This window comes from Martes martes (assembly GCF_963455335.1).
Source record: "Martes martes genome assembly, chromosome: 8".
In the NCBI taxonomy this organism is placed as follows: domain Eukaryota; kingdom Metazoa; phylum Chordata; class Mammalia; order Carnivora; family Mustelidae; genus Martes; species Martes martes.
In genome coordinates, this window is record NC_137895.1 from 51,128,668 (window position 1) to 51,152,838 (window position 24,171).

Sequence of the window (24,171 nt, forward strand, 5' to 3'; positions counted from 1 at the left end):
TCAGAACTTTTAGAAGTCTGCTGCACTGAGAGCCCTGGCTCCAGTGGCTAAGTCAGAGATTGTGGGGTGGGGGTTGAGGAGTGGTCTCCTCATGGGGACAACATGGCCTCAGGTTCCTCGGGGTAACAGAAAGACTGGGGTGTCTGAGTGTGGCAAAGCTGCCAGATATTGGAACGGGGAAGCCAGCTACAGAGACAGAGCCAAGCAGAGGGCTCTCAGCCCAGGATTACCTTAAAATATGATTCCTGGCACAGTCGGGGCACTGCTCTTTGAACAGGGATCCAGAGAGACCCCCTTCTTCCTCCTCTGGGAGGAGCGGAGCAGGAGTGTGTGGCAGGAATCAGCTGGATTTGGAGACTCCAAACGGGACTATGCGCCAGAGATACAAATGCTCAGTCACAAGTCAGTGAGCTTGGAGTGTGGCCAGAGACCAGGGAGACAGGAGGGATTGACTGCTTTTCTCTGAGGGCACACTGAGGAGTCGGGCCCTTAGCTCTTGGCTCCTACGGAGCCAGAGATTAGGAGGCTGCCACTTTCATTCCCAGACTCCAAAACTGTATGGAAGGCCTGCAGGAACAAAAGCTCCTGAGAGCAAACCTGAGCAGATTACTTAGCCTGGCCCCTGGCAAGGCTGGTGCAATTCCTCCTCAGGCAAAGACATTTGGAATCACTGCAACAGGCCCTTCCCCCAGAAGATCAGCAAGAACATCCAGCCAAGACCAAGTTCACCAAGCAATGAAAACTGTGGAACTCCAGAGCTAGGGGAATGCAGCACATAGCATTCATGGCTTTCCCCCCACTTCATTGTTTAGTCTTTCAAAGTTAAATTTTTAAATTTTTTCTTTTTTTTCCTTTTCCTCTTTTTGAAAAAATTTTCCTCTTTCCTAGTTTAACCAACATCTTATGCATACCTTTTTTAGAAATCTTTTTTAATTTTCATTTTTACAGTCATATTCTATCCCTTCATTGTATTTAACCCTATTTTTTGTATATAAATATATATAGATGTATATAAATGTATATATAAAATGTATATAAATACAATACAAATAAATAACAAATAAATACAATACAAATAAAAGCCCTATTTTTTTCTATATAAATATGTTATTCTTTCTTTAAAACTTTGGGATATAGTTTCTTCTAACAAACCAATATATACCCTAAATCTAGTCTCCCGCCTGATCACATTCTCTCCCTTTTTAAAAATTTTTTTCTTTCTTTTTTCAACCAACTGCTTATCAATTCCTTTTTAAAAAATCTTTTTAAAATTTTCATCTTTATAGTCATATTCCATCCCTTAATTGTATTTACCCTTATTTTTGTATATATTAATGTTTTTCTTTCTTTAAAATTTTGGGAGGCAGTTTCTTCTAACAGACCAAAATACACCCGAAATCCAGTGTGTGGCTCTGTTCTATTTACCAGCCTGATCATATTCTTTCTTTCCCCCTTCTTCCCCTCCCACCCCCCCACCCCCCGTTGTGGGTCTCTTCCAATTCATTTAGTGTATATTTTTCCAGGGTTGTTGTTATCCGTTTAGCATTTTGTTTTCTCATTCATCTATTCTTCTCTGGACAAAATGACAAAGCAGAAAAACTCATCTCAAAAAAAAAAGAACAAGAGGCAATACTAACTGCAGGCACCTAATCCATATGGACAATAGTAAGATGTCAGAACTAGAGTTCAGAATGATGATTATAAAGATACTAGCTAGGCTTGAAAAAACATGGAAGATACTAGAGAATCCCTTTCTGAAGAAATAAAAGAACTAAAATCTAACCAAGTTGAAACAAAAAAGGCTATTAATGAGGTGCAATAAAAAATGGAGGCTCTTACTGCTAGGATAAATGAGGCAGAAGAGAGAATTAGTGATATAGAAGACAAAAGGGTGGAGAATAAATTAAGAAGCTGAGAAAAAGAAAGATAAACAACTACTGGATCACGAGGGGAGAATTTGAGAGGTAAGTGATACCATAAGATGAAACAATATTAAATAATTGAGATCCCAGAAGAAGAAGGAAGAGAGAGGAGAGCAGAAGGTATATTAGAGCAAATTATAACAAAGAACTTACCTAATTTGGGGAAGGAAACAGGCATCAAAATCCAGGAGGTACAGAGAACCCTACCCCCAAAATCAATAAAAATATGTTAACACCTTTTCATCTAATAATAAAATTTTCAAGTGTCAGAGACAAAGAGAAAATCCTGAAAGCAGCTTGGGACAAGAGTTCTGCAACCTACAATAGTAGAAATATTACACTGGCAGCACACTTATCCACAGAGACCTGGCAGGCCAGAAAGGACTGGCATGATACATTCAGAGCACTAGGCAAGAAAAATATGCACCCTGTCGCTACCCTATCTCTCCTTCTAGGAGAGATAAAAAGCTTCTAGGACAAACAAAAACTAAAGAATCTGCAAACACCAAACCGGCCCTACAGGAAATATTGAAAGGGGTCCTCTAAGCAAAGAGAGAACATAAAAGTAGTAGACTAGAGAGGAACAGAGACAATATACAGTAACAGTCACCTTACAGGCAACACAATGGCACTAAATTCATATCTTTCAATAGTTACCCTGAATGTAAATGGCTAAATGCCCCCAATCAAAAGACACAGGGCATCAGAATGGATTAAAAAAAAAAAAAAGACCCATTAATATGGTGTTTGCAAGAGACTCATTTTAGACCCAAAGACACCTCCAGATTTAAAGTGAGGGGGTGGAGAACCATGCTAATGGACATCAAAAGAAAGATGGGGTGGCAATCCTTATATCAGACAAATTAGATTTTTAACCAAAGACTATAATAAGATATGAAGAAGGACACTATATCATACTTAAAGGGTCTGTTCAACAAGAAGATCTAACAATTTTAAATATCTGTACCCCTAACATGGGAGCAGCCAAGTATATAAACCATATTTAAAATATATGTATAATATATATACATAATTTTATATATTTTATACATAATTATATATAAATATATAATTATAAATAATATGTATATTATATATAAATTTATATATTTTATATATTTAAAATTTTATATATTAAAGTTTATATTTTATATTTTTATATATTTAAAATTATATATATAATACATATTTTTATATATATGTATATATATATATAATATCACATTGAGATATGATATATAGATATATTGTATCTCAACTGGTACCAAAAGATTGGGATCATTCTCTGCATATTTTCAGACCACAGTGCTTTGAAGCTTAAACTCAATCACAAGGGGGAAGTCAGAAAACACTCAAATACATGGAGGCTGAAGAGCATCCTACTAAAGAATGAATGGGTCAACCAGGAAATTAAAGAAGAATTGAAAAAATTCATGGAAACAAATGAAAATGAAAACACAGGGACGCATGGGTGGCTCAGTTGGTTAAGCAGCTGCCTTCGGCTCAGGTCATGATCCCATCATCCTGGGATCGAGTCCCGCATCGGGCTCCTTGCTTGGCAGGGAGCCTGCTTCTCCCTCTGCCTATGCTCGCTCACTCTCTCTCCCTCTCTCTCTCTCTCTGACAAATAAATAAATAAAATCTTTAAAAAAAAAACAAAAAAAAAAAAACAAAAGCTTTAAAAAAAAAAAAAAAGAAAATGAAAACACAAGCCTTTCTCAAGAAATGAAAAAGGTCTCAAATACACAACCTTACCCCACACCTAAAGGAGCTGGAGAAAGAACAGCAAATAAAGCCTAAACTGAGAAGGAGAAGAGATAATAAAGATCAGAGCAGAAATCAATGAAATAGACACCAAAAGAACAGTAGAACAGATCAGCAAAACTAGTAGCTGGTTCTTTGAAAGAATTAATATGACTGATAAACCCCTGACCAGACTTATGAAAAAGAAAAGAAAAAGGACCCAAATTAATAAAATCATGAATGAAAGAGGAGAAAATATAACCAATATGAAGGAAATACATTTATAAGAACATACTATGAGCAACTATATGCCAGCAAATTTGACAATCTGGAAGAAATGGATGCATTCCTAGAAACATAAACTTTCAAAACTGAACCAGAAAGAAGTAGAAAACCTCACAGACAAATAACCAGTAAGGAAATTGAAGCAGTAATCAAAAATCTCCAAACAAACAAGAGCCCAGGGCCAGATGGCTTCCTAGGGGAATTCAACCAAACATTTAAAGAAGAATTAATACCTATTCTCCTGAAACTGTCCCAAAAAATAGAAATGGAAGGAAAACCAAACTCATTTTATGAGGCCAGCATTACCTTGATCCCAAAACCAAACAAAGACCCCATCAAAAAAGAGAATTACAAACCCATATCCCTGATGAACATGGATGCAAAAATTCTCAAGATACTAGCCAATAGGATCCAAGGTATATTAAAAGGATTATTCACCACGACCAAGTAGGATTTATTCCCAAGATGTGAGGTTGGTTCAACATCTACAAATCAAACAATCAATGTGATACAATACATTAATAAAAGAACAAGAATCATATGACACTCTCAATAGATGCAGAAAAAGCACTTGACAAAGTACAGCATCCTTTCTTGATTAAAATTCCCTACAGTGTAGGGATAGAGGGTACATACCTCAATATCATAAAAACCATCTATGAAAAACCAACAGCAAATATCATTCTCAATGGGGGAAAACTGAGAGCTTTCCCCCTAAGGTCAGGAACACAGCAGGGCTGTCCACTATCACCACTGATATTCAACATAATACTAGAAGTCCTAGTTTCAGCAATCAGAAAACAAAAAGAAATAAAAGGCATCCAAATCAGCAAAGAAGAAGTCAAACTCTCACTCTTTGCAGATGATATAGTACTTTATGTGGAAAACCCAAAAGACTCCACCCCAAAATAGCTAGAACTCATACAGGAGTTCAATAAAGTGTAAGGATATCAAATCAATGCACAGAAATCAGTTGCATTTTTGTACACCAACAACAAGACAGAAGAAAGAGAAATTAAGGAGTCAATCCCATTTACAATTGCATCCAAAACCTTAAGATACCTAGGAATAAACCTAACCAAAGAGGCAAAGAATCTGTACTCAGAAAACCATAAAGCACTCATGAAAGAAATTGAGGAAGACACAAAGAAATGGAAAAATGTTCCATGCTTGTGGATTGGATGAACAAATATTGTGAAAATGTCTATGCTATCTAGGGCAATCTACACATTTAATGCAATCCCTATCAAAACACCATCAACTCTCTTCAAAGAAATGGAACAAATAATCTTAAAATTTATATGGAACCAGAAGAGACCGCGAATAGCCAGAGGAATGTTGAAAAAGAAAAACAAAGCTGGTGGCCTCACAATGCTGGACTTTAAGCTCTATTACAAAGTTGGAAGCATCAAGACACTTTGGTATTGGCACAAAACAGGCGCATAGATCAGTGAAAGAGAATAGAGAGCCCAGAAATGGACTCTCAACTCTATGGTCAACTAATCTTCAACCAAGCAGGAAAGAATGTCCAATGGAAAAAAGTCTCTTCAAAAAATGCTGTTGGAAAAATTGGAGAGCCACATGCAGAAAAATGAAACCGGACCATTTCCTTATACCATGCACAAAAATAGGCTCAAAATGGATGAAAGACCTAAATGTGAAACAAGAATCCATCAAAATCCTTGAGGAGAACACAGGCAGCAACCTCTTCAACCTCAGCTGCAGCAACTTCTTCCTAGGAACATCGCCAAAGGCAAGGGAAGCAAGTGTAAAAATGAACTATTGGGACTTCATTGAGATAAAAAGCTTTTGCACAGCAAAGGAAATAGTCAACAAAACCAAAAGACAACTGACAGAATGGGAGAAAATATTCACAAATGACATATCAGATATAGGGCTAGTATCCAAAATCTATAAAGAACTTATCAAACTCAACACCCAAAGAACAAATGAAACAAGAAATGGACAGAAGACATGAACAGATAGTTCTGCAAAGAAGACATCCAAATGACCAACAGACATGTGAAAAAGTCCTCAACATCACTCAGCATCAGGGAAATACAAGTCAAAACCACAGTGAGATACCACCTCTCACCAGTCAGAATGGGTAAAATTAATAAGTCAGGAAATGAAAGGTGTGGAGAAAGGAGAACCCTCCTACACTGTTGGTGCAATGCAAGCTTGCGCAGCTACTCTGGAAAACAGTATGGAATTTCCTCAAAAAGCTAAAAATAGAGCTACCCTATGACCCAGCAATTGAACTACTGGGTATTGACCCCAAAGATACAAATGTACTGATCCGAAGGGGCACGTGCAACCCAATGTTTATAACAGCAATGTCCACAATAGCCAAACTATGGAAAGAGCCTAGATGTCCATCAACAGATGAATGGATAAATAAGAAGTGGTATATATATACAATGGAATCCTATGCAGCCATCAAAACCCCTGAAATCTTGCCATTTACAGTGACATAGATGGAACTAGAAGGTGTTATGCTAAGTGAAATAAGTCAATCAGAGAAAGACAAATATATGATCTCACTGATATGAGGAACTTGAGAATCAAGACAGAGGATCATAGGGGAAGGGATGGAAAAATGAAATAAGATGAAACCAGAGAGGGAGACAAACCAAGAGACTCTTAATCTTAGGAAACAAACGGCCGGGTTGCTGGAGGGGGGGTCAGAGGGATGGGGTGCCTGGGTGATGGACATTGGGGAGGGTATGTCTATGATGAGTGCTGTGAATTGTGTAAGACTAATGAATCACAGACCTGTACCCCTGAAATAAATACTACATTATATGTTAATACATATTACATATTATATTAACATATAATAATACATTATATATTAATTAATTAAAATCAGAAGTTCATGTGTTTGTCCTTTTTCTTACCATGTAAGCTAACTGTATTGTATATGTATTTATATATTTATATTTATATATGTACAATACATTCTAAAAAAAGAATATGGTATAGTGAGTGAGACATGGGTTCAAGTCTTGGCTCAACCACTTATTTGTTCCACGACCTTATATGAGTAATCTAATTTTGATGAGCTTAGGTTTCTATATCTGCAAAATATGAATGAGAGTACACATCTCACCAGGACATTGTAAGGTTTAAATGGGACAACATATGTAAAACACTTAGAATAGCTCGACATACAGTCAATCCTAAAATGTGTGGCAAAGTCAGAATATAGAGTACGGACGGTTTCCTTATATTGTAGAGTGATTGAAAGTAAATACTTTGGAGCCAGGCTACTTGGTTTGCAATTATTAGCTGTGTGACCTTGACTATAAAGGGGAGATAATAATAATAATTATTATTATTGGTGTCACCACAAAGATTATATGAGTTATAGGCTCTAACATATATAAAATGCATAGAAGAGCACCTGTCCCTTGTAAATGCCATGGAGTTGTTCGCTGTAATTACATATCTCCCTAAACTTACAGTTCCTCAAAATAGAATATTGGTTAGATTAGTTATATTAAGTAATTAATTATATACACTAAACTTACAAGTTTCTCAACATAAAGTATTTAATTTCTATAACAGAAAGACCAGAGTCCTGGACAGATCTGCACATATAAGCAAGGCTGAACAAGGCATCACTCCTGTGAGCTCGTGAAGAGTCTTCCTCTGTGAAATGTCAACACCAATCTTGGCTTAACCCAGGATTCTTATATCATCAACACATCAAGAGATACAGGTATCGCAGATGATCTGTGTTTGAATTCTAATGACTAGATATTTTGTCTGGGGCAAATCACTGAACCTCTTTCTTTCACTTCATTGTAAAAAAAAAATTTTTTTTTAATGGAGAATCATGATTTCTATAGCTGGCACCATGGTTGTTCCTACAGAGGAATGAGCTATTTTTGTCTAGGAAATTATCTGAATGAGTTGGAAGTGCAAATAGGAACTAAGAGCACTTATTGAAAGGGGAAATTTTAGCAAAGCTGTGCTTGGAGAAATAAATAAAAACTAGGGATAAGAAAGAATACAGGAAAGAGAAAAGAGGAAAAAGGAATAAGAGAACATGGCAGGAGCCTGGGGCCTATGGAGAAAACTAGCCAGTGGGAAATATAGGGAGAACAAACAAAGAGATTTTAGGGAAAGGGGTATCCAATATTTAAGTCTACCTTTGCATTTCTGTGATGTAAATCTCCTTTCCTTCCCCAAGACTTCACTGAAGTCTGATATGTCTGTACTTATATGTAATTGTATAAGTAGGGAACAAAGACCCAGCAATGGGAAGTGTGGCCCACCTCACATTCACTTCTTTCTGACACGCGTGTGGAGGTAAGAGCATCATATGAAGACAATAGATTTGGAATTTCGGGTGGCAACAAAGAGCAAAATAAAAGGTAGTCCAGAGAAAGATCTCTTCTATACAAGATGGGTGGCCTCAAAAGAGGGAAGTTAGGGAAAAAATTACCAGTATCTATTTCCTTATATTATGGTAAAGATTAGCTGTGAAATATCTCACATGTAAGGTTTCCTCTATACCATTTTGTTGTTGTTTGTTGTTGTTGTTGTCGTCATTTGTTTGCTGTTAATTGATTCATCAAATATGCATAAAGTGCTGGATGAGGAAGCACTTGGGTGGCTCAGTCTTTAATTGTCTGCCTTGGGTTCAGGTCACGATCTCAGGGTCCTGGAATTGAGCCCTGCATCAAGCTCCTTGCTTAGTGGCAAGCCTGCTTCTCCCTCTGCCTGTCACTCCCCCTGCTTGTGCTCTCTCTCTCTCTCTGTCAAAAAAAAAAAAAAAAACTTAAAAAAAAGTGCTGGATAAATGCCAGGCATGTTCTAGATTTGGGGATAGAGCAGTGAGCAGAACAGACAAAATTCCTGCTCCTAGAACTTAGTTTTGGGAACTGTGGAGATGGGGAGATAGGAGGGTATTAAGTGCACAAGTGAAAATCTATTAGATGGAGATAAATGCTCCTGATCAAAACAAAGCAGGCAAGGGAAATAAGGAGATAAGGACTATAAGAGCAAGGTTGGAGGAAGCGATGGTTCTCAATAGGGCGGACAGGGAGCCCTCAGTGCACAGATGATTTGGAACAAAGACCTGAACGAGATGAGAGAGCATGACTGGTGGCTGTCAGGAAGAATAACAGTTCAGGAAGTGGGAGTAGTATACACACAGGCCTTGAGTGGGGAGTGTGACTGATGGCTGGGAAGATCAGAGAGAAGCCAGTGTGGCTGTCATGAAGTGAGCTGGAGAGAAAGTGGGAGAAGAGGCCAGAGAGATAGGGGTGCATGTGTTGAGGAAAGCCTGAGGGTACAGGCAGAGGTTCTGAACCATGACTGTGCAATACAATCACCTGGAAAACCCCAACCAACTCAGAGCAACCAAACCTAATGTAACTGAGATAGGCCCTTAGCATTAGTAGCTTTTTAAAAAGCCCCCTGTGATTCTAATATGCAACTGGGCTCGAGAACCATGAATGGGAACCATGAAAGCTACTGAAACCTTTTTCCTGAGAGGGAAGGGAGGTTCCTGCAGGGTTTTGAAGAAAAGAATAAGTTATATACTCTGATTGAGACTATAAGAGGATCCCTCCTTAAAAATCTATGCCATCCAGTTATATTCAATGTATCTTTTAAACAACTTTAAAATCTCTTTTGGGGCACATGGCTGGCTCAGTCGGTAAAGCATGCAACTCTTGATTTCAGGGACGTAAGTGTGAACCCCATGTTGGGTGTAGATATTACTTAAAAATGAAATCTTTAAAAAATTAATTAATAAAATAAAATCACTCTTGGCACCGTCACAAATTTATACAGTCATAAATTTTACTTATAAAATAAAACAAACAAAACTATCTTAGTGTTCATGAAAGTAGCTGGCTTTTATAATAGTTGCCGAATAAACATTAGTATCTTACCACGTGTAAGGTTTTGTGTGGTTTCATGAAAATAAAGGATATCAACAATATAACCAAAAAATGCTGTATGTTTAAGGTGGTATAGTTGGTAAAATTCTGTTTAATATTATCTTTCAGTTTCCAATGGAAATTTATTGAATGTTATCTAGTGAATTAAAGAAGAATATGCATAGACATGTTTTTCTGACTTCTAAAGATGAGAATAATGGCTTAACGTTAATATGAATTATCTACAAAACCTTGTCTGAGATAGGAAATAAAACCTATCTGTGATAAACTGTATGAAAGTCTTATATGGGTGGCAAATAACAGAGAAGATGGAAGTTAAATGACATTATCTTTTCTATACTGGGATCATGCCATTTATAGTCATTCTTTGTGAAATGTTTTATTATCATGTAAAATATATAACATTTCAATCCAACAGTTTTCAGATTGCTTCCCTTTTTGGAAAAAAAAAAGAAGAAAGAAAATAAAAGAAGAATATCCTGTTCATAATGAAAACATTCTTTTCTGTTCTGGAGTATTTGGAAAAACTAACTATAAATTTGAAGGGCAGTACAATGTTTCAAATATACAGTAACTCTGGGAACCCTGCAAAACTGAAATCCACCCACAGCTTTCCAGAACTTAATATCCACTTTCATCAGGGGAATTATTAACCTTTCATAGTACTGCTAGGTATCATTATTCCAAAAATGTAGTATTATAATCATTATAAAAGAAATTAGAATAATAGAAAAAGAAAAGAGCAGATCTGTTTAGCATGAGGCCTATAATGCAAATTCACAGCAAGAGCTATTTTTGTTTCAAAATGGGTAACTGAAATAAATGATGGGTATATTTAATCTACACAGAAAAAAAGTTTGTTTTCTCCTTTTTCAACTTTTAATGTTTTGTTATAAAAAATGTCAAGCATATACATAAGTAGAGATAATAGTATTATGAACTGCCATATATCTACCACCCAGTTTCAACAGTATCTCTCCTAATATTTTTTGTCCTGAAGTCAATTTTCTCTGATATTAATAAAGCCTCTCCATATTTCTTATGAACAGTGTTTCCTTGGTATGTATTTTTATCCATCTTTTTATTTTTAACCTACCTGAGTCTTCATATTTAAACTTTTGGGGGGGGGGGTGTTGGTGGCTTTCCTGAGTCTTCCTTCTTTAAATTTAACCTGACAATCTCTAATTTTTTTTTAAGATTTTATTTATTTATTTGACAGAGAGACAGCAAGAGAGGGAACACAAGCAGGGGGAGTGGGAAGGGAGACACAGACCTCCCAATAAGCAGAGAGCCAGATGTGGGGCACGATCCCAGGACTCTGGGATCATGACCTGAGCCAAAGGCAGATGCCCAACGACTGAACCACCCAGGCACCCCCAATCTCTGCTATTTAAATAGAATATTTAGACACTTATAATTAATGTAATTTAAAATATGGTTAGCTTTAAGTCTACCATTTTGCTATTTATTTTCTATTTGTTACATCTGTTCCAGATTCTTTTTCTCCTCTTTTAGATTACTTTTTAGTATTCTACTTTATCTCCATTATTAGTTTAATAAGTATACCTCTTTATTTTGTTTTAGTGTTTTTCTAGGATTTACAACATTCTTCTTCAGCTTACGGCAGTCTACTTTCAAATAGCATTTTACCAATTTACATATAATGAAGAACCTTTCATACATACTTCTGTTTCCTCCCTCTCATTCTTTGTGCTATTGCTGTGATATGTTTTACTTTTACATATTATAAACTTCACCATGCATTGTTATTTTGGCTTTAAAGAGTCAGTTATTTTTAATGAGATTTTAAAAAGAGATAAGATTATTTTATATTTATCCATATATTTAGTGCTTCTGATTTTCTTCTGGTATAATCTTCCTCTCATATTTTTTATAATGCACATCTTCTAGTGACAAATTTTTCAGATTTTGTTTAAAAAGTTTTCATTTCTTTTAAGTTATTGAAAGATGTTTTCAATCAATACAGAATTCTATGCTGTAATTTTTTTTCTTTCAGCACTGTAAAATCCATTTTTTCTAGCTTGAATTGCTCCTAAAGAAAAGTCTTAAGCTTATTCCTTTCTAAATAATGTATTCTTTACTCTTTGCCTGCTTTAAGGATTTTTCTCTTTATCACCTGTTTTCAGCAATTTGATTGAGATGGTGCTTTGGTGTAGTTTTCTTTGTTTATCTTGCCTGGGGCTTGTTGAGGCTCTTGGATCTATGAGTTTGTAGTTTTCATCTAATTTGGAAATATTTCAAACATTCTTTTTTCAAATATTGTTTTCTCCTCCTCTTTCTCCCTCTGTTTGGAACTCCAGTAACATATATGTAAGTCTGCTTAATACTGTTCCACAAATCAATGAGGCTATATTTTTTCAGATTTTTTTTCTTCTCAGTGTTTCAGTTAGTTTCTAATTCTGTCTTCAAGTTTACTGATCTTTTCTTCTATAATAAACTATCTGCTCATAAGTCCATTCGGTTAATTTTTTATTTCAGATATCATATTCTTTATGTGTGCAACTGTGCAAGTTCCAATTGTATCCTTTTTATAACTCCCATCTATCTCTTCATTATATTCATGTTTTTCTTTGAAAGTTTGAGCATATTTAAAATAGGTGCATGAAAGATTTTATCCATGAATTCCAACAATTCTGTCATTTCTTGATCTTTTTCTATTGACTCATTTGCCTTATAGTTTGTGTATTACCTTTTCTTCCTTCTTCACATGCCTAGTAATTTTTTATTAGATGCTGGGCATTATAAATTCTAGGTTTTGAATGCCAGATTTTTAAATTTTTCTTTGAAGAGTGTTAGATATTATTTTGAAGGGAGTTAACTTACTTATAGATTAGCTTTAGCCTTTTGAATCCTGTTTTTTAGCTTTGTTAGGGTGAATCTATTGTACTCTTTAGAGCTAGTTTAACCCAGTCATTAAAGGAATATCCTTCTCTACCAAGTGCTTCAGGCGTTCAGTGAGGTCTCTTCATTTTTGTGGTTGGAACTCAAATATCTTCTTACTCTGGGTGAGCTCTGGAAATTTTTCAGCTTATAGCTGAACTCCCTTATAATCAGCCTTATAAAATAATTGTCCCCCATGAAATTTCAATCTCGTATTCACAACAGATTCCGGGGACTCCTATGAAGATACATATATATCTGAACATTGCAACTGAGTGTGAATTCAAATGATTTAAAAAAAATGTATTTTATTGGCTGTAAGCTGAACCATGGAGATGAACGCAAGATGAATGTATTGATGACGACACTGCACATTCTAACATCTGTGGCCCATGGTTAACCTTTAGGTAGTACTTCTATTATATATATATATTCTCTCTTCTAAGCCCTTTGCTTCACAAATTCCATCTGCTTCAGTGCCCCCAATATCTGCTTTTTTCCGAGACTTTCTAGCTTTACTTGGATTTCCTCTCCCTGCTCCATAGTCATGAAAGTGCTTTCATAAAAAAACCAGAGTGATCATTGAGCTTTAGTTAAATTTAACTTTAACTTTAAATTTAAACTTAGCCTTAATTTGTTTCCTTTTTTAGGGTTTTTGTACTTGCACTTCCTGTTGTTCAATATCTTAAAACAGATATTTCTTAATTTTGTCCAGTTTTCTACTTGTATGCACTGGGAGGATCAGTCCAGTACGAGTTACACCATTGTAGCTTACAGAAGTTTCTGTTTCAATAACTATCTATTCACAGCCACTCTTATTTCATCTATATTTCTACCTCCACTTCCATCCCTCCTAGATATGTTCTAGAAACTACCAGCTTTAAACTGATAGGGAGGACAATAGCCAAACTATGAAAAGAGCCTAGACATCCATCAACAGATGAATGGATAAAGAAGATGTGATATATATGATATATAGATAGATAGATAGTTAGCAGCCATCAAAAAAAACCCCAAAACCCTGAAATCTTGCCATTTGCAACAACGTGGATAGAACTAGAGGGTGTTATGCTAAGCAAAATAAGTGAATCAGAGAAAGACAATTATCATATGATCTCACTGATATGAGGAATTTGAGAAGCAAGACAGGGGATCATAGGGGAAGGGAGGGAAAAACGAAACAAGACAAAACCAGAGAGGGAGACAAACTATAAGAGACTCTCAACCTCAGGAAACTGAGGGTTGCTAGAGTGGAGGGGGGTGGGAGGGATGGGGTGGCTGGGTGATGGATGTTGGGGAGGGTATGTGCTATGATGAGTGCTGTGAATTGTGTAAGACTGATGAATCACAGACCTGTACCCTGAAACAAATAATACAGCATATGTTAATAAATACATAAATAAACTGATGATGGGGGGGATAATTGCAAATCTAATCATGAGTGAATGAAATGGTAGTATCACTTGAAGGTTGATTATGTGTCACAGATGCTAGCACGTACAGTGCGGACATCAATAACTTCGTCTTGCCTTTAAATCCATTGTTCAGTTTACAGTCGATAAATACATTTTTAAAATTTTTGAATCATCTGAATTCATAGTCAATTCCAATGTTATCATGAAGTAAATTTATTAAGTGACAATTACTTGGTTCTTCTTTAAAGCAATCATACTGAATTTGAATGACAGATTCTTAGCAAAGGCATCAATTAATGATTAAATGTTATTATATTCTTGTTACTGATTCATGTAGCTTAATTGGTTGAATAGATGATAGGCAAGAAAATTTTTGAAGAGCTAATAATGCATCATTTTGACACCTATTATTTGGATATAATCCAAATTAAGACATTTATTAGATAATATTCCTCCATTTTAATCACCTACAATAAGTGAGCTAAACATTTCTACATGTTAAAATTTCCCCAAGCAGTTTCAGAAGGCTGCAGAATAAATACTATAAATGGCAAAAAACCTTTAACACCCTAGCCAAAACGCTGACCTATTGTAAACACCTTATAAAAAACACAAGAGGGGCGCCTGGGTGGCTCAGTGGGTTAAAGCCTCTGCCTTCAGCTCAGGTCATGATCCCAGGGTCCTGGGATCGAGCCCCGCATCGGACTCTCCGCTTGGCGGGGAGCCTGCTTCCTCCTCTCTCTCTGCCTGCCTCTCTGCCTGCTTGTGATCTGTCTGTCAAATAAATAAATAAAAATCTTTTAAAAAAAAAAAACACAAGAGACTTGTATTTTCTGTCAACAGGAGTGACATTACAGTATACTTTTTTTTCTAGGAATGTAAGTGGTGATGTTATTAAGAAAATAATTTATTTTATTTTTGCTTCTTAGTAAAGTTAGGTGGTAGTATAATGTGAATACTGGTATTTTATTTTACTTTAGAGGTATAATTCCGGCTATGAATGGAAAAGCTTAAGCATTCACAGTATTCTTCCTTTTTAACATAAACTAGTGGGGCAATGTGGTGTAGTAAATGGTCACCAGAATAAAGTGGCTAGATTTTTGTTTTTTGGGGTTTTTTTTGAAGATTTTATTTGTTTACTTGACAGACAGAGATCACAAGTAGGCAGAGAGACAGGCAGAGAGAGGAAGGAAGCAGGCTTCCTGCTGAGCAGAGAGCCCGATATGGGGCTCGATCCCAGGACCCTGGGATCATGACCTGAGCCAAAGGCAGAAGCTTTAACCCACTGAGCCACCCAGGCACCCCTAAAGTGGCTAGGTTTTAATCTTAACTGCCAATAACTTGCAGGCTTTGGTTGAGATGCAATTTGTGCATTGCCATGAATACTATAAAAAAGAATTTTTTTTCTCTCCACATATCTGAGAATGAGAATGTGAATGAACACTTCACTCATAAGAGGCAGGAACCTGTACTATGGAGGCATGAATGTCATCAGGGATTTCTGTGGCTTATTTCAGTCATTGTCAACACTGGAAATCAATGTTACCATTTTGATTGTTTTATTTTCTGTGTTTTATTTGTGTTTTCTCCTCCCCCCTACCCATTTTTAAACATTTTACAATTTACATACAGCAAAACTCACTTCTGGGGGCATACATTTCTATAAATTTTGACAAACACAAACAGCCATGTAACCATTACCACAGTCAAGATTCAGAATAGTTGGGATGCCTGGGTGGCTCAGTCAGTTAAGCATCTGACTCAATTTCAGCTCTGGTCATGATCTCAGCATCCGGAGGTTGAGCCCTGCCTTGGGCTCCACATTGGACATGAATCCTGCTTGAAATTCTCTCTCTCCATCTCCCTCTGCACCTACCCTGCACCAAGGGCTCTAGGAATGTGAGTGGTTCTCTCTCTCTCTTGCTCTCTCTCTCTCTCTCTCAAAAGAAAAAAAAAAAAAAGATTCTGAGCAGTTACCGTTGCCCCTCAAAAAAAACTCCTTCATGTAGCCCCTTTGTCATTAAGCCTTCCTGGGAACCCCTAGAGTCTGGCAACCCAGAGCTGCCTTTTTATAATAGATATTGTGTTACTTCCCCCTTATTATCCTCAAATAGAATACAAGATAATATTATCTACTCTGACACATATAATTCCAAATAATATAATGTTCTAACATATATGAACAAAGCAAAAAATCAATTCTAATATAACATGTATTTAAAATGGAAATAGTTGAGCACAACTATTCTAGACCTAGTGAAGTAATCGGACGCTTGTGTCTACTTTATGAAAGAGTTTGGTTTTATGGGAGGTAAGAAAATCAGAAGCTATTATGTATACAAAGTAGAGGAGAATGAAAAAAGCAGAGGTGTGATGTGATTTTTCCAAAATGTGAATAATTCTTGATAAAGATCCAAACAAAACAAAGCACAATCTTATTTTTCACAGAATCTTACTGTTCCTAGTGGTTGCATTTTTGGAAAATTCATTGTGTATTTAAAACTGTGTCTTTATATGTAGGGGTGCCTGGGGGGCTCAGTTTGTTAAGGGTCTGACTCTTCATATCAACTCAGGTCTCAATGTCAAGAGGTCAAGTCCTGTGTGGAGCCTTCTTAAAAACAAAACAAAACAAAACTGTATGTTTATATGTGAAGTAGAACTAGATTCCTAGCTTCAGATAATTATAAGGGTTTTCATGATACTATATTCATACTTACAAGGTTTTCGTCTACACGAATCTCCAGTGGGGTAATTCAAAGATGTGTAGACTGTGGCACAATTTATATGTGCCCCTGTCTCATGCATAACAGGAAATGCACTGTCCCTGGCCTAAACCCAATAGGAGCCCAAAGTACCCAACAGTCATTGTAACAACCAGAAATACCCCCACAACTTTCTAAAATGCCTCCTACTTGGTAGCGGCTGAGATTCACTCCCCAAGATAAAGTATCTCTCATACCATCCAGTACTTTCAACATTGACATCAACATTCACCAACCTATTGATTGCCAATAGAGTTTTTCAGGTAGCTTCTTGCTAGGAAAGGGACATCTTAGACCGTTAACTTTTGTATTCTAGACTCCAGAAATATATTCCACATACTAGAGGGTAATAAATTACCATTTTGATTAATCCCAGTTCTGAGTGTGTTTAGCTTTGAACAGGCTCTGAGATCCTGGTCAACTCGAAAGTGACAAAATTGAGATTTGTCTACCCAAAAATAACTTTCAGTTTTGTGATAACTACGCCCGGTTTTTATCCCTTCAATAGGGCTTACATTCACAATTAGCTCATCTCCTTTGAAATTTTAAACGTGTCTTTTTAAAAATCCACAAGTGGGGCACTTAGGCGGCTCAGTTGGTTAAGTGTCTGCCTTTGGTTCATGTCATGATCCCAGGGTTCTGGGATTGAGCTCGTCATTGGGCTCCCTGCTGAGCAGGGGAGTCTGCTTTTCCCTCTCTCTCTACCCCTCCTTTTGCCCCTCCCCCTACTAATGCTTTTTCTCTTGCTTACTTTCTCTCCTAAATAAATAAAATCTTAAAAAAAAAATAAAAATTCACAAGTGAGTACTTTTCAAGGTTAGTACAAATGCTATTTGGTATTTTACCTGAAGGAAGCCAGTCACACAATCTGGCATTGTTTGATTTTGGTTATTCCCATGAGTGGAAAGAAAATGTACCATGTTCAGGCTGTCCAGGGAACAAATACCTCAGGAACCTTGACATAACTATTTAAAATACTTTTTTAAAAAAATACTTTTTAAAGTCAAATTTATGTATCTTTTCTTTTATACCTTTCAAGTATCTTGCTTATAAAAAGGTCTTCCCCTTCTAAGCTTATAAACACATTCATCTATGTGTTCTACTAGATCTTTTATGATTTTGTTTTTTATATGGTATAACAATTTTTAATTAATAGTTTATTAAAACATAACATACATTAAAAAGTGCACAATCGTAAGTGTGCAACTTAATGAGTTTTCACCAAATAAACATTCCCATGTATCTAACATCTGGATCAAGAAACAAAAATATAATCAGCATCTCAAAGCCCCTTTTATATCCCCTTCCCATCATTACCACCTTCCAAAGGTAATCCTTTCACTATCTTGACTTCTAATATCATGCATTAGTTTTTCCTATTTTTGAATTTTTAGTAGATGGCATCATCCAGTATGTACCTTTTTGGATTATTTAGCACAAGATGATGTCTGCAAGATTCATCCACGCTGTGTGTAATTGTATTTGTATATTCTCACTGCTGTGTAGTATTTCATGTACAAATAATAATAATTTATTAACTTATTCCACTGCCAATTGGCATTTGAGTTATTTCCATTTGGGGACCAAGATAAATAGTGCTGTTACAGTCTTTGGACACATATATACCCATATATACCCCCTCCTTTTTTTTTTTTTTTTTTTTTCTTTTTGGCTAGGCTTATCTCTAAGAGTGGTATTGCTAAGTTGAGCTTTTGTAGTATTTTCAAATGGTTTTCCAAAATGATTGTGTCATCCCAGCGGCCTGGGATCCATCCCGGCATCGGCTCCCTGCTCAGCAGAAAGCCTGCTCCCCCTTCTCCCACTCCCCCTGCTTGTATTCCCTCTCTCATTGTGTCTCTCTCTGTCAAATAAAAATCCTAAAAAAAATAAACTGTTCAAAATGATTGTATCAATTTATCCTTTCCCAGCAGTGTGTTTACATCCTCATCAACTTTACATAATCTTTCTTTTTTCATTTTAACTTTACATAATCTTTCTTTTTTCATTTTAAGCATTCTGAGGAGTGTGAATTGGTTTCCCACTGTGGTTTTAATTCACATTTCTCTGATGGTTTGTGATGTTGGGCTGTTTTTCATATGTTAATTGGGCATGTAAGTATGTGCTTTTGTGAAGTGCCTGTTCCCATCTTTTGCCCATTTTCTACTGGATTGTTTCTCCTTTCTCTTATGGATTTGTAGACATTCTTTATATATTCTGGGTAAGAATCCTATACATCCAAGTATCTTCTCCACTCTGTGGCTTGTCTTTTCACTCTCCATGCTATCTTTTGATAAAAGAAATTCTTAATTTTAATATGGTTCAATTTATCAATTTTTTCCTCTTATTGTTGGTGCCTTCTGTATCCTGGTGAAACACCAATTATTTTTATTTCTTTAAAAAATTTTTAAGCAGATTTAATGAAATCTAGTCAACATAATAAACTGCACATATTTAAAGTGTATGATTTGGTTAAACTTTTGGAGTGATGGATAATGTACGTTATCTTGATTGTGATGCCAGTTTCATGATTGAACATCTATGTCACGACATCAATTTTAATGCTTCAATAATATTTCATGCTATGAAAGTGTTCTAATTTGTTTCTCATTCCTCTAATATTGGACAATAAAATTGTTTTCCTCTTTTCCCCGATCACAAACAAAATAATAGCTGTTAAATGTCACAGAGATGAAAGAGCCTGTATGAACAGGAATAATGGATATGGTTTGTGGAAGACAAGATATGCTGGGTTGCTTAGCAATGCCTTTATGTGAGGGAAGAAGAGCAAGAGTGTTGCATGGAACTATGAGGAATGCTCAGGCTGTGCTGTGCCTCAGTAATGAGCTGTCATGTGTTGTGATGTACAGTTCTGAAGTGATAAAGTATGCAAGCAGCATAGCAAGAAGTGTTGGCCTAAGGTGGTGACAGCTGCCTACTTTAGGAGAAACTGACTGAGGCAGGGAAGAAAAGACCTTTCTCCTTTCTTAAAAATGCTTTTAATCACAAGAGCATTTGCTCATTTTTTTTTTTTTTAAATCAGGAAATGTGTGCATCAAGTGAAAAATCATGCCCCAAACCCAGTTCCAATCCCTATCAACAACCCCTGGGAGTATTTTGGTATGTAACCTTTTAGACATTTTCTGTGCATCATACAAAGATACACATATATACATATAAACTTTTTTTAAAAAACAGGACTGCTAATAAAAATAATGCTTGGCCACTCGCTCTATTCACTTACTATCTGTGGTTCCCTTTCCATATCAGGGTCCTACAGGTGTGCTGGCTCCCCTCCTTCTCCAAACACACTTCAGGATGCAGCTGATATGCCCCAGTCTCAGTGCCAACACCTGGAGCTCTGGTTGAGGCAACGGGGCAGAGTGGGCAGCAGAAAGTCCACCTGCCTGGCAAGTGGGTGGCTGGGTACTGACAAGATCCTTCTCTATAGCAGGCTTTGCCCCTGTTCCCATACAATAGCACTTCTAGGATGAGTGCTGCTTTCAGCCCCCTCAGACACCTTCCCCCTCTGTTCCATAGCCTCTCCTCTAGTCCAAGAGTAGCAAACTCAGAACCCTACAGAAGCCCAGCAAGTCAAGTAAATGAGTGAAGCAGGCTCAACAGAAGAGTGTTAGAACTGTCAGAAGCGGAGGCCCATTTGAATGGCAGCCACGACTCACACCACCACTCACACACGTCTCCTTGTAAGGGAGGAATATTGCCAGATCTCTAAATTTTCTTTGAAGAAGTCATGAGAAGCCTGGAAAAGTCTGGAGAAGCCAGAAATCCAAATTTTATGAGAAATCTTCTGATTTTCAATGTCAGCTAGCCAAATCTTTTGGGATGTCCTGAGGTCTTTACATTTTCTTTTCAAAATAAACTTTATTTTTTAAAATAGTTTTAGATTTACAGAAAAATGGCAAAGATAGTTTAGAGAGCTCTTGTCTACCCTCATACCCACGTTCCCCTTATACTAGTACAGTAGATTGTTACAATTAAGGAGCCAATATTGATACATTAATATTAATTTATTCAGATTTCTTTAATTTTATCTGATATCCTTTTTCTGTTCCAGGATCCCATCTGGGATTCCACATTATATTTAGTTTTCGTGTGTCCTTAGTCTCCTTTTGACTGGAGCAGTTTCATAGATTTTCCTTGTTTTTGATGACCTTGACAGTTTCAAGGATTATCTATCGTTCAGGTATTTTTCAAAATATCCTTCAGCTTCTTTTTTCTGATATTTTTCTCACTATTAAACAGAAGTTATGGGTTTTCAGGAGAAGGCCACAGAGATGAAGTGCCATTCTCAAAACATACCAAGGGTACACATATTATCAATATGACCTATCCTGGTTAATGTTGACCTTGATCACCTAGATGAGGTAATGTTAGGTCTCTCAACTATAAATTCTACCCACTGAGCCATCCAATAAATGGTAGAATTTTCATACTGAATGAGGTTGATTTGTAATACTACCTGGCACATTATTTCCAAATTTTTATCATTTGCAAATAAATATTCTTACCTTTAATACAGAAACTGGAAACATGAGCACATTCTAAATGAAAAAGCCATTTTGCTCCTTAACAACAGAGAGTCAAGCCTGATTTAGGTCTTAGGTAGCCCTCCCCCCCAAAAAAGATACACCCTGTTACCCTTGGAAATAGCTGACTGGTGTATACCATATGTTCTTTCCTTCCTTTTAAAATCCAAGGAGTTAAAGTCCAAGATTTTTAAAAATAGTATGCTTTTCTAACTATAATTAATCTAACTTTTTGTAAGTGTCCACTGCTAAGGAGAAGTGAATAGAGCGGACGTTACCCAGAGGAAGTTGAATGAGGAGAGAATTTAGCCCCTCTTTTTCTCTACTGAAAAGTGCATTTTATGAGTATTTCCTACTTAGTATTTGATTATAACAGCCTGTAGAGGGCGTCCTTGCACCAAGAGCCATAGGGGTTTGAGCACGGCTAAGGGAAAAAAGTTTCAATTAAGACCACACTTAGGGGAATCAAAGTAAATGTCTATTATGTTTTGAAATTATCTTTAATTGGGAGACAATTGGCATTGAAATGTAAAAGGGCTCTAAAGGTTGCCTAACGTATGTGAATACACTATATAAAGGAATAGTTACTGAAATGAATTCAAAATTAATAAAATGTTTGAAAAGAGGTAAATATATTTATTTCAAAGAAAGAATCTCTGTGAGGCTTGGGACCTTATTATGATTTACTTCTCAGTACGAAGTGTAGTGACTAAAAGAATGGACTCTTAAATCAGGGTGCTTGGATTTGAACCCTGATTCTGTCCCCTTACCAGCTGGGTAACACAAGCAACTTGCTGGGCTTTTGGGAACCGTGCTTCCCAACAGTAAAATGGAAATAATAACAGTACTTCTGTTTGTTCTTTAGCACCCAGATCCTTGGACATTTGTCGCAGCATCTGGGTGCTAAAGAACAAAGAGAAGTAAACAACCTTTTTCTGAGTCTGAAATCTTTCTAAGTATTGCTTTTGTTTTTGTTTTTTAACCTTTTGCTTCCATTTTCTTTGCATAGCCAAGGGATTAAGCAGGGGGCAAGTTAAGTACCTTTTGCTGAGGTCGGGTGGCTCTGTTAGACTACAGCCCACTGCCAGCCAACTACTCTTCCCATAGACAAGGCCAGAACCTTGGTCCTGCCCCCAAGAGCCTGTGATTTCAGTACCACCGCGCGTGCCTCCAAGTTTCTGGAAACCTCAGCAAATATTAAAGAGTCCTACCCCCGACAGCATCAGGTACGCCAGTCAACCAGCGTCCAGGGGAACTCTTCCTGGCGCCGCCGGGTGAGCAGGGAGAAGAGCCTCCCCGAGCTGTGAAAGCACCCTCTTCGCTGTCTGTGCGGAATGGAAGCCCTGCGCGCCGAGCCAAGTCCAGCGCCTGCCATCGAGGGCACCCCAGGACCGCAGGTCGGGTTTTACACGGATGGGAATGCGCCAAGTATCAGCGTTGAGTTGCTCAGAGAGAAACGAGAGGCGCGGAAAGGGAGAAGTGAAGGAATACGCGCCTTCTTTCGGCACCGGCATGGGGTTGGAAGTCGTTGTCGTCGTCATCAGCATTATCATCACTGTCCTCAGCGCTCACTCAAGCCATGCCTGTCACTTCTCCGGGTTCCCCCCCAGACCACGCCTCGCCAAGTAGGAGGCAGAGGCGAGGGACGTCCCAGGGGCCCCTCCCCACGCCGGGCTTGGCAACCGCCTACACCACGCGCCCCCTCCGCGCGCGCTCGCACCCGCGCCCCGCGGCGTGGACGCGGCCTCCGAGGGTCCCGCGCCGCCCGCCCGCGCGCGCGCGCGCCCCCTAGCGCCCCCCAGCGGCGGCCGACTGAGCCGCGCCTCTCCTCGCTCGCACCTCACTCGCGCCCTCCCTTCCCGCTCTTCCCTCTCGGGCTGTATTTAACCCTGGGGCTGTTGGCGTCGCCGCGCCTGCTGGCATCTCCTGCTTTGCCAGTCTTGCGTCTCCGCCGTCCCCGCTCCCTCCCGCGCCCCCTCCGCCTCCCCGCCGGCGCCGGCTCTCCCCTCCCACCTCCCCTGCAGGCTCTCGCGGGCTCTCTCGCACCGGAGCCAGTGGGCTGCACGCCCGGCCGTCTAAGCGGGCGCAGCTTCGGCTGAGGGAGGACTTCGCGGCCGCAGGCTGGGTAGGTGAGGCAGAAGGAGGTTGAGCGGCGAGAGCCACCGGGAGGGAGGTCCGGAGGAGCATGGCCGGGAGAAGCGCCTTCCCCGCCGCCGCGCTCCGGCTGTGGAGCATCCTCCCGTGCCTGCTGGTGCTGCGGGCGGAGGTCGGGCAGCCGCGGGAGGAGAGCCTGTACCTGTGGATCGATGCTCGCCAGGCGAGAGTTCTCATAGGTAAGGCTCCCGCGCCCGCTGCCTTCCCTACCTGCGTCTCCGCTCTCTGCAGCGCTTCTGTTAAAGGGGAGATGTATGCATTTAAGTGTGTTTTTAAAACTTAGGGGCACCTGGGTGGCTCAGTGGGTTGAAGCCTCTGCCTTCGGCTCGGGTCATGATCCCAGGGTTCTGGGATCGAGCCCCATATCGGGCTCTCTGCTCAGCAGGGAACCTGCTTCCTCCTCTCTCTCTCTCTGCCTGCCTCTCTGCCTACTTGTGATCTCTGTCTGTCAAATAAATAAATAAAATCTTAAAAAAAAAACAACTTAATTTCCAAGGAAGGTTGCTCCCCTCCACCTTTTAATCAGC

At 38.3% G+C, this 24,171-nt stretch overlaps 1 protein-coding gene across 1 annotated transcript in view; it reads left to right on the forward strand.

The window, feature by feature from the left end:
• Positions 1 to 23,300: 23,300 nt before the first annotated feature.
• Positions 23,301 to 24,171, forward strand: part of WIF1 (WNT inhibitory factor 1) — a 68,468-nt gene continuing 67,597 nt past the window's right edge. The window contains exon 1 of the mRNA XM_080812439.1: positions 23,301 to 23,823. Coding sequence (XP_080668565.1) covers positions 23,676 to 23,823 — 148 coding nt within the window. The 5' untranslated portion in view covers positions 23,301 to 23,675. The remainder of the gene's footprint in view (positions 23,824 to 24,171) is intronic.